Genomic DNA, 12189 nt, shown 5'->3' with positions numbered 1-12189 from the left:
AATGTAAACATATATGTAGTTGTAATTGAATCATTTCAGTCATGACAGACATTCAGTCAGTCATCTTTGCCCCCATTTGGGGTTTTCTTGGCAAAAACTCTGGAATGGTCAGTCATTTCCTTCCCCAGCTCATTTTACACATGAGAAAACTGAGAAAAACAGGGCTAAAGGAGTTACCCAGGGTCACACAGCTAGTGAGTATCAGATTTGAACTCAGGAAGATGACTCATTCTGACTTCAGGTCTGGCCCTCAGGTTATTGTACTACCTAACTGTCTATATATATACATATATATATATATATATATATATATGCATACTAGAGTAAGATATGTATATCTTACTCATATGTACATGTATATATACACATAATTTGCTATACATACATGAATGCATACATATGCATATGTATATGTCATACATAAACACACACACATATATATATATATATATATATAACATTATATAAGAAGTAGATTAGACTCTATGGAAGTAGCCATTGAAATATTCATGATAGAGATGAATATAACTTTAAAGACATGAGCATAAAACAAAAGTTCTAAGACCTAGAACCTGGAAAGGAGTCCATGATGGACTGTAAGACAGCTTTGGGTCTCACTTGTGTCCCCACTCTTGCCCAGCCATTCCATTCAAAAATTAGTCAGTCAACAAGTATTTATCAAGGGCTTCCTGTGAGCAAGGGCTTGTGCTAATAGTTGGCTAAAGAAAGGAAGGCAAGAACACAATCCCCACTCTCAAGGAATTCACATTCTGATGGGGGCAGATAATTTTAAAACAACAATAATAAAAACAACAAAACAGGTAAAAAAAAAAATGCAGAGATGCTGGAGAATAGAATTCACTTCTCCAAGAAACCTTTGTGGATTTTTTTTAAAGCTTGAAATTATATTTAAAATTTTGTTTGTTTTTATTTATTTTGGGGGGGAAACAATTGGGGTTGACTTGTCATCACCCAACTAGTAAGTGTTACATATCTAAGGTCAAATTTGAACTCAGGTCCTCCTGACTCCAGAGCTGGTGTTCTATTTTCCAGGCCATCTCGCTGTCCCAGGCTTGGAATTATAGTTTTGTGGGCATAGGGAAAAGACTACGGAAGAAACCCATTTTTCACTGGTATGTATTTTGCAACTAATTTTGTCCAGAATGATTTATCTAGATCAAATCACAGTATGTGTCAAAGTTGGTGCTTGACCCTAGTTTTTTTCCCTGTCATTATGTCCCACTGCTTCTTAGTGTACCCAGTAATATTCCAGCAGATCTGGAGTTTAGTGTGATGATAAATAAGTCCATAATAGCACCTCTTTGGAGTCAGGAGCCAAATCTTCCCAAAGTTGCTACCTCTTTATTCCATAAACTTCAGTAGCTCCCTCATGCCTATAGATTAAAATACAATTCTTCTATTTGGCATTTAAAACCCTTTCCAATCTGGCATCAGTCTACTCATTCCAGAATTTTTTTCATATTTTCTCCCTCTCTTACCCCTTGGCCCAGACTAAGCAAACCCTACATGCTTCATGATTAGTACTGTGTACAAACAGACTACTGCCTCCTTACTCTTCACCTCTCTCAGCAATACAATCCTGAGGAAAAGCTGTTACATGGAGAGTCAGAAGATGTGGGCTTGAATTTCTTTCTGCCACATCTGACCTGGCAGTGGGTAGGAAATATTCTTGGAAATCTCAGCCTCAGTTTCCTTTTCTGTAAAATGAAGGAATTGGACTATATGATTCTTGAGGTCTTTTCCAGGTCTAAGTGTATGATCCTGGTTTATCTAAGGACAAACAGAACATGTCTAATCCCTCTTCCCTTCAAATATTTGCAGAGAGAAGTGAGTCTGTTACCTTGGAAATCTGGGCTCCTCTAGGCTAGCTAGATACCTTCCTCATTTGTTCTATCCTCTTATGGCAGAAGTCTGAATTATTGAAGTAGGAACCTAAGAGAATTTGAATTCAAGGGGCTCGAGATCAAATTCCATCTTTGTTGCTTCAATGACCTCATCCTCTCCTCCCACTTCCTGAATTTTGGTTGTAAATTCTTAATGACTGGGATTGTCTTTCTTTTTATTAATAAATGAATTCATTAATCAATCACAGACTTATTAATAAATTTATTAATCATTAATTATGAAGTTATATTATGTAACATATAACTACATAGTTATATACAATTATTATTGTCATGATTATATAATTAAAAACACATTATATGATTGTGTAATATATTATTATATTATACACAAATTATATATAGTTTTACTATATAATTAAGAAGGCAGCTACCTGGCTCAGTGGACAGAACACTAGGCCTGGACTCAGGAATTCCTGAGTTCAAATACGACCTCAGACATTAACTAGCTGTGTGATGCTGGGCAAGTCATTTAACATTAATGTTATCTTTTCTAAGGAAACTCCATGAAAGTACAATTTCACAGGAATATCAAACATGACTGAATGACTGAACAACACAATTATGTAATTATGTGACTCTATAATAATGATATACTACAAAATATATAATATATACATAAAATATATTATTATATAATTGTATAACAGAATGTTACATATAATAACTATATATTACATAAATGTATAATAACAAATGACTCTGAATTTATTAATTAATGGCACTTAAGACAATGTCTGGTATATACTAAATGCTGAATAAATTTTTATTTGATTTATTGGATTACTTATTTTAAGTTACTTTATATTTTTGTCAAGTATGGGAACTGGGCTAGCTAAGCTACTGAATCCCTTCCAGCTGCCCTTAATTGTGGATCTTATGACCTTAAAGGGTACTGCACTAAAAACTTTCCAGCCCATCAAGATCTTTTAAAAAATGTAGTACACAAAACTGAACACAATCTCCCCTATTGCTCAGCGCCTAGGAGGACAGGAAAAGGTGGGATCTGTGAATTCACTGATATGAGGGAACTTTTAGATGAAGAAACTCCACCTACCAACATACAGCCATACTTTTGCTGCCATCTATATTCTTCAGGAGCTGTCTAGGATCCTGAAGTGATTTATCCAGGGTCACTCTTTCAGCACACATCAGGACCCAGAATTGGTCCAAGGTTTTTCGGGCTCTGAGGCTGACTCTATTCACTAGACTATGTTGCCTCTCACTTAGCACATAGAGGTTAAGAAATGTTTTTCATTCAGATGGCATCTGAACAGAGCAGAGCAGAATTTTTCCCTCCAGAGTCCCTGGAAATAGGTCTCTTTCTTGCTGAAGCCTAAAAGTGCATTTGATTTCTTGACTACCATATAACACTATTGATTCTCATTAAGCTTGCAGATGACTAAACTCTCCAAATCCTTTTCAAAATCACTACTTTTTTTTTTTTAATGAACTAACATCATCCATGTTACCTGATGGAGGGGCTGAGTGTGATGGGTCACCATAGTGTCCACGAAGAGGTGGGGAAAGTGCCCCTATTCCAGGCTGTGGTTGAGAGTATGGAGGGGTAGCAACATAACCTTGTTGGCTCATGATGAAAGTTATCTCATTCCAGATTATAGATTTCTTCTAAGGCTGAAACAGGGAAAAGATAAGGTCAGACGCAAGGGCTGAGTTATTGTGCTCCTAAAGGAAATGGACATTTTGCAGATGTTCTAAGGACTCTGGGGCAATCTGGGGATTTGCCATGGGGGACAATTATTACATCCATTTATCATTAAGCACCATTCATTTCATTATAGCTGCTGTAGAGCAAAAAGGTTAAATGACTACTAAACAACAAATACTTATTAAGTTCCTGCAGTTTATTGAGTATTCTTTGGGTGCCTGAAAGATGCAAAGTTTAAAGACTCTTCCATTATGGAGCTTACAATGTAGTAGGAATGGTATAGGAAGCACTAGTAGTGATTAGCACAGTTTCCTTCTAAGCAGCTGACTTAGATTTAATTACTTACTAGACAACAAATATGTTTTCAATGCATTTAGATGGTTTAGTGGACAGAATGCTGGGCTGTAGCTGAGCAAGCCATTTAAACGGTGTTTGTCTTTTTGTAGTGGAGAAGGAAATCACAAACCACTCCACTATCTTTGCCAGAAAACCACATATAGTATTAAGAAGAGTTATATAGGATTGAATGATAACAAGATGGGGGGGGGGGAATATGAGGAATGATAGAAATGACTTAAGATCCAGGCTTTCATTACTGTGGAAATAGCCTCCCCTGATGTAGATTGTGACTTGAGCTTTGAAAATTATGTGCCAGAAAAGTCATCACCCTGAGGCTAACCTGGGCATGCATCTATGAGGATCTCATTCTTTTCTTTTAAGAAAATTAAAAAGGAGTTTATTAAAAATGCCAAGCTCAAAAGCACCAGGGACTAGTTTAGATGCTTGTCATAAGCCAGGAACAGCACTAAGCACTAGGGATTCAAAGGAAAGTAAAAACAGTTCCTAGTTTCAGGGAGCTTACCTTTTAATGGAGGAGACAACATGTAACATACAACACATGAATATGTATAAATGATTACAAGATAATCTGAGAGATGGGGGGAAACCCTAGTAGTAGGAAGAACTATCAAAAAAACCTTATGAAGAAGATGGTGTTTAAGCTGCATTTTGAGAAAAGCTGAGGAGTCTGAGAGGCAGAGATAAGCATGGAGAAGTAATACTCCATCTTAGAATTTATGATGATGAAGAAAAAAGAAATCAGGCAGAGTCTCACTTGCACCCTAGATACAAGGAAAACAGAATTCAGAGAGTTTAGAGGAAGGACAGGCAGGATTCAGTGGATTAAAATTCTATAGAAGAAGTCAGTCCAGGAGAGATGGAAACTAGAACAGAATTCTGAAGACACACAAGGAAGATGAAAAATAGGAATTGTTCAAAGGAAGGAACTATTAGGCAACTTATTAGAGGCTACTACATGACACACTGGGTAGAATGCTGAGACTTGAGACAGGAGGACCTGAGTTCAAATTTGCACTCATACATTAGCTGTGTGACCCTAGATATGTCACTTACCCTCTGTTTGCTTTGGTTTCCCATATGTAAAAGAGGGATAATAATAATAATAGCATCTACTCCCCAGGGTTGTTGTAAGAATCAAATCAAATAATATATTTGGCACATAGTGAGTGCATAAATATTAGCTATTATTTTTATTATTAGCTTATAATTTTAAAAGACGTATAGGAGAGATAAACAAGGGCAGGTAACTGAAGATGAACAAAGAAGTGTGGCAGAGGCTTGTGAGTAGAATGCCAGAGAGTTTGGAAAAAGCTGAGGCTAGAGAAGAGATTCTGAACAACAAAAAGGGTGGGGATTGTTAAGCTATAATGAGGGAATGAGGAAGTTCCCAGAAGAGATAGGACCAATGCTCATGGTGAATGGGATAGTAGAAATAGATGTCAAAGAAAGGGCAGAACCATTCACCTCATGTACTAATTATTTTTTTCTGCCAACAAGAATGATCTTTGAACTAGAAAGGATAGAATAAAAATGACTAATAGGGATTGAAAACTAAGATAAGTAGAGAGCTCATTCCTGGGCATCTGGCTTCCCTTGATGAACCTAAAGAAACAAGTTCAAATAGGTGCTCACTAGGAACTTTCAAAAAATCTCTAAAAGATCATGAAGAACCAGATAATTATCAACATCAGCTTCCCCCACTCCCACCCCCTTCAAGAGCAACACAGTTCCCAAATTTTTAAAAGGAAAAATAATAGTGTCAATAAATGGTAGGTCACAGTTTAATTCCTGGCAAACACAGAGGGCACTGTTAAAGGGATTTCTTTGGTGAAGGAAGTGATGAGAACAGAGTCATCACAGCTTCAAGAATAGGTATGACAGACTAATCTTACTTCTTCTTTAGCTTCTTTAGCCTAGCAAATCAGCAGCATCATGAAGAAACAGAGTCTCTGAATTTTAGCAGGCATTTGATAAAGATTCTCTGGGCTATTCCTGGGGACAATGTGGAGTGATACAGACTGCCACTCCAGTCTAATAAGTTATAACCTGGTCAGATAATTCAAAAAGAATCATTAGTGGCTCAATATCAACTGGTTGACTAGCTAAAAAATAATTGTTAATGGGCCTTACTTATGTTGATTCAGAAGGAAGCTTCCATTGAAATTCCTCAGGATGTGTACTAGACCCTATACTGCTTAATATGTTTGATCAAGAACAGGGATGAAGACCTTGATAAAGGTCTATATGGTATATTCATCTAATTGTCAAAAAACACATTATTAGGGGGATAGCTGACACACTGAATGACAGAAGAAGAGTTCAAAAAGATTCTGATAGGTTAGCACATTTACCTGAATCAAATAAGATGAAAATGAATAGAGATAATATAAAGATTTATTACCCTTCGGTGCAAAAAAAACCCAACAACAAACTTTTGCATGTACAAGATGTGGGGTACATGGCTAGACAGTAGGTCATTTGACATAGGTTCAGGGCCTTTGGTGGATTTCTAATTCTACATGAGTCAACAGTGTGATACAGAAGTCAAAAAAAGATAACACAATCTGAGGGGTCTTAAAGGGGTCCAAGAGTAAAGAAATAGCACTGTCTGTCCTGATCAGACAACACCTACAATATTGTATTTAGCTCTGGGCACCACATTTTAGGAAAGCTATCCATAAACTGAAAAGCATCACACCAAATGAAGAACTTTTAAATGAAATAAGAACATTTTAATTTGAAAAGAGAACTCTGTGGGACATGATAGTTTTTACCCAACCAGAGAAGACTAAATATTAACTTGATATTTTAAAAAGAAAGAGAATAGAGTCTGTAAATGGTAGTTCATAGTTTGATTTTGATAGCTGCATTATTAAAAGGATAGTTGGTGAAATCTAATATTTGGAGGATTGTCATATGCAAGAGGGATTAGATTAGGTCTACTTGGTCCCAAAAGGCAGAACTAAAACAATTGAGAAGCAAATTGAGGGTCAAGTTCTGGGATAGGGAGAAACTTTCTAACAATTACAACAGTTTCAAAGGAGAAGAGACTGCCCCAGGAGACAGTGAATGCCTACTTTTAGGAGGTCCTCAAAGAAAGTCTGAATGACTATTTAGTATATATATATATATATATATATATATATATGGAATTGGGATTTTTATGTAAATATGAGATTCAACTAGATGAACTTAACTAGATGTGTGATTCTGTAAGTCACATAATTAAAATTAAAAGAAATGAAAGATTGTAAGTATCAAAGTTGACAGGATTCAGAACTGGGAATGATCTTGGTGATCAACAAATCCAACACTCATCTTATCAATATAGAAACTGAAAACATTTGCTCAATGATACACAGCTAGGTAGTTCAATAGATAGAGTGCTGAGCCTGGAGTCAGGAAGATCTGAATTAAAATGCAGCCTCAGACACTTATAATTCTGTCATCCTGGGCAAGCCACTTAACACTGTTTGCCTTAGTTTCCTCATCTATAACACAAGCTGGAGAAAGAAATGGCAAATCACTATGGTATCTTTGCCATGAAAATCCCAAATAGGGTTATGAAAGGTGAGATGTGACTGAAATGACTAAAGAATATAAGTAAAAGCTGGGACTTCAAACCCAGATCAGCTGGAAGCTCTTCCCATCCTTCCATATTAATGTTGAATCAATGTTATGGGTCATAATTTAGACAAACTAGAGGGCAGATTATAATCAGTCTTTAGTTGCCCACAGTCATCCTAAGCAAAGGAGACAGCAGTGATAAAGTGTCTAGTAAGCATGGAATCAGATCTGGGTGGAGGGGCAGTGGAGCCTTTCAAATACTAGTTGTATATATCACAATCTCTTTGAAACCCTTCCCAGCCTGCTTTGAGAAAGATACTTGGCCAACCTTAAAATCTATAAGATCAGCTGTGAATTTGTCAGGAAAATTTTAATTTCTCCCTTATATATAAAAAGATGTTCAATTTACCTGAAACGCTATAAAAGGCCAGATAGAGGAAAAGTGAAACTTCATAATAACCATTTATTGTTTGGGGCCCATTTGTATTCTCAGAATTGGACATCAATTTTTTTGGGGGGAAAATGGGGGCACAGTGGAAAGATGTGAATCTTGGCTTTGCCATTTACTACTTGTGTGATTTTGGGTTGACTTCCCCTTTTGCAGCCTCAGTTTCTATGTCTGTAAAATGAGAAGCTTGGGCCAATTTTTCCTTCTAGCTCTAAATCTGTGATCCTAAAATCTTTTCTCGTTTTCACAAAAATAAGATCCAGTTGTATGTTGACAAGAAACCTATTTCATGGTAAGTGGAAGATGAAGTATACAGTTCTGGCCTATCACTCATGAAGCTCACTTCATTTGTGTGCCTCAGATTCCCCATCTATAAATGATGATTTTTAGAGCTTTCTGCTCTCAAATTCTCAGATTTCTTCTAATGACCTTTTCCTTCCTCCAATGCCATGACCCATAGCTATAATACCGGAACACTATTCATCATATTTAATTGTGTTTCTTTAGATTTAAAGCTCTTTTAGACTTGGATCTTCTTTTATCATTCTTTCTTATTTTCAAGCTAAGGGAACTACGAGAGAAGTTAAAGGATTGTCCAAGGTAATTCAGAGAGTAACAAACCTAGAATTTAAAATCAGGCTATCTGGCTCCTGATTAGGTGTTCTTATCTTGGGATCCAAGGATGCTCGTGAACTTAGGTGGGAAAAAATGACATCTCAACTTTTACTATCTTTTGGTTGCCTTTTTAATCCACTGAGTTTCATTTTCTGCATTTAAAACCTGTATTCTGAGAAGGGGCCTAGAGGTATCTCCCAGCCTGCCACAAGAGATCCATGGCACAAAGATGGTTTATAAGGACCTCTGTCTGGAGAAGCCAGTGCACCCAGAGCACCAGCTGTGGTTTTCTTGGGAAGATTCTTAGAAATCAGACCTCTGCTAAGAAGATAGTTGAGGTTCCTATCATCCTTAACATTTGGAGCTTTAAATCCCCCTCTCCCCCATTTGTTTCCCCTAGTATCACTCTGCACTCCAACACTGAGATCAAGAAGAGCATTACAAGCCGACTTCCTTCCCTTCCACCCATGAAGCAAACGTGACCAGGGGAGGAAAGACCAAAGGCCTGTTTGCAGTGTCCTTTGTTGGGGACAGTACCTTCCCTCCTCCCACTGCTTAGCAGACAGGGAGACGTGGCAGCTTGAGCTTTGGTCAAGCCTATCCAACAGGGCACCTCTGAGCAGAGCTGGTCAGGACACACCCCTGTTCGCCCATCCACTAGTCCACCTGCCGGCTTCAGCTGCTGCCGACTAAAGTTGTCACCGGGAGCCCGGGATGCTTCCCGCAAGTGCACAGGAAGAGGCTGGGATCTCTCCAATGCAAGTGGGGGAACTTTGCTTCCTCTCTCGCCCAGCGCAGTTTGCCACGTCAAACTTCCCGGCCCATGACATACACACACACACACACACACACACACACACACACACACACACACACACATACACACACTCACATACACACACGACGAACAGCGAGTTAGCACGGAGCACCCTGACTCAGCGGGAAACAGACACATAGAGAGAGATATCCCCGACAGGAAATCATCCGACGCAAGGTCCTTCGGGACCCCCGGGAGGGAGGCTCCTCAGTACCCCTTGGACCCTGAAAATCACGCAACCGCTTCGGATCTCAAAGCATTAAAATCACAACCCCCGATTTTGACAATGACTCAAACAGTCTCATATTCCAAGGAAAAGCTGGGGGGGGGGGAGGAGAGGAAGCCCACGGGTGTCATAGAAAGAGGATGTGGATTCGAATCCCATCTCTGACTGCTCGACCTTGGGCACCTCTCCGGGCCTCAGTTTCTCCATCGGCAACAGGAAGGGGCGGACCCGGTGATCCCCGAGTGTTTGGAAGTACGTGCCACCTCTGGGGGCTCGGGACACCGGGACCGAGGCGCTAGGAGAAAGGCGGGGGCCTTACAGATCTACGTCGAGCAGCAGGCAAAGGGCCCGGGATGCCAGTATCACATGGAAGCGGAGGGGCGTGGGGTGGGGGTCCCGCCGCGGATGCCTACCTGGCTAGATGCGGCCGCTCGGTTCGGCTGTGCTCCTGGCCCGCTGCAGCCGCCGCGCGCTCCTCCGCGCACACCCCCGCCCACTAGCCCGCCCGCCGGCTCGCTTGCCGGGGCTGTGAGTGCCACGTCAAAGCCTGCCCTGCCCGAGGCAGCGGCTGCAGGAGAGCGCGCGCGTGCTCGACGCGGGGCCCCGCGGAGGGAGGGCGTGTGTGCGCGCCTAGGCTCGAGCCCGCGGCCCAGAGCCGCTGCAGCACAGCGAGCAAGCTAACGCGGTTCAAGGCTGCTGCAGGCGCAGGCCGCCTTCTCTTTCTTTTTCTCGGCCTCAGCTTGTCCCCCCTTTTCTCCTCCCCTCTTCCTCCCCCGTATTCTCCTCTCCTTCTCCTCCTCTCGCTCCTCCTTTTTTCCCCTTTCCCCTCCTCCTCATCTTCTCCTCCTCCAAGTGTTACCCCGTCTTCCTTTTCCTCCTCCCCCCTCATCCTTCCTGAAGTTCTCTGAGCATCCGTCACCTCTTCTATAAAAGGAGTAGGCCAAACTTAATGCCCTACAAGGTCCCTCTGCCTCCAAATCTCGGAATTTATGTGATTTGAGGCAAATCCCTGGCTCTGTCAGGGCCTCAGTTTCCTGATATGTAAAAGGAAGATGAACTAAATGGTCTTCAAGCTGTCTTTGAACTCCCGGCTCTGGCTACATGTCCATCCTCTGGAAACACTTGGGTGAGAGTTCTCACTCAACATTTCACATGTATCCCTAAGGAGTTACTTTTGAAACAGATTCTGTTTAAGAAGAGACATTGTTACAGCACAGGAGGAGGCTCAGAGTTGATGGGTAACATGTTTAAACCTAACAAAAATGAAGGCAGCATCCAGGGGAAAACAAACTCTAGGTTCTGTGATTGAGAGAATGGCAGTCTAGGAGCTCTAAGAAAATGTCTAATTCAAGCCCCTCGTTTCTTCTGAGGAGCAAACTGATAACCAAAGAGAATGAGAGATTTCATTATCAAGAAGAAACACTAAGTACCTACTTTATGCTGGACATGGGCTAAGCACTTAAGATGCAGAGACTCCTGCACTGGCTCCTGCCTTCAAGGACCTCCTAGTCCATTGATGAGACAATATGCAAGCAAGTATGTATATGCAAGCTAAACATGGTAGGAATGGGAAGTAAGCCCATAGGAAAGGTTTAAGCAGTACAAGGAGACTTCTTCTGTAGTCATGGAACCAGAGCTGTCTGGGATGCAGGCCAATCCTTTTATTTTCAAAACTGGTTCCATATTATTCAGGAAGGGAGTAACATAGTCACAACTTAAGCAGAGGCCTCTGCTTCCAAATTCAGGGCTCTTGCCACCACATTTCAGATACCTACAAATGACTTGGCAACTGTAGGAAATGAAGTTTGGGCTTCTGAATGGGTGGCAGGCCTCCAACTGAAAGCTACTATGTACACTCATTCTAGGTTTAAAAAGCAGGATCTAGGAGTGAGTTCTGGGGCCAAGTTTGTAGCCATATAACTGTCAATTTCAGATGTGGCTAAGAAATTGGAAATGAAGATAGCTGAAGGGGAACTTAGGAAATGATCTGTCCATCTTGTTCTTAAAACTGAACTGTGCTAGGTTTTGACCCATGTTCTGTTGCTATAGGTGACTACTCTACAGGGATGTTTTAGCCAGTAGTTACAAATACTCCAAAACTGATGACCATTAGGACATGCCAATATCTCCTTTAATGCAAAAGATGATGAAATTTGGATCAACAGAAGAGTTTGTGCACTTGTTTCTTATTAAAGGAATTTGACAAATTCTGTTTACTATCTAAAGATGTCCATAGAAAAAAATGGTAATAAAAGGTAACACCTTCAGATAGATCCTATCTATATATAAATATATATTTATAAAATGCATTATATAATATGCAATATATAAAGTATAATATTATATATAGTATGTATATACAGTTACAAACATACATATAATATAAACATATACGTAATATGTGTATCTTACGTAATGTTCTACAGATATGACATGAAAAGAATTTGGAATTTAGAGACAGAAGATAGGATCTTCCCTCCTATCTATTTATCACACCATATAAAATCTCAGGAAAATCTCAATTTCTTTGTATTTGCTTATGTAATGAAAGGGTTAGACCAG

At 39.9% G+C, this 12189-nt stretch overlaps 1 protein-coding gene across 1 annotated transcript in view; it reads right to left on the bottom strand.

Annotated features, from left to right (window-relative positions):
• SEC24D (SEC24 homolog D, COPII coat complex component) overlaps positions 1-10185 on the bottom strand; it is a 109178-nt gene extending 98993 nt beyond the window's left edge. Inside the window, exons 1-2 of the mRNA XM_074273759.1 lie at positions 10041-10185; positions 3398-3560 (exon numbers count right to left, since the gene is read on the bottom strand). Coding sequence (XP_074129860.1) covers positions 3398-3518 — 121 coding nt within the window. The 5' untranslated portion in view covers positions 3519-3560; positions 10041-10185. The remainder of the gene's footprint in view (positions 1-3397; positions 3561-10040) is intronic.
• Between the last annotated feature and the right edge of the window lie 2004 nt (positions 10186-12189).

This window comes from Sminthopsis crassicaudata, chromosome 6 (assembly GCF_048593235.1).
Source record: "Sminthopsis crassicaudata isolate SCR6 chromosome 6, ASM4859323v1, whole genome shotgun sequence".
Classification (NCBI taxonomy): domain Eukaryota; kingdom Metazoa; phylum Chordata; class Mammalia; order Dasyuromorphia; family Dasyuridae; genus Sminthopsis; species Sminthopsis crassicaudata.
This window is presented reverse-complemented; position numbering and strand designations above follow the sequence as displayed.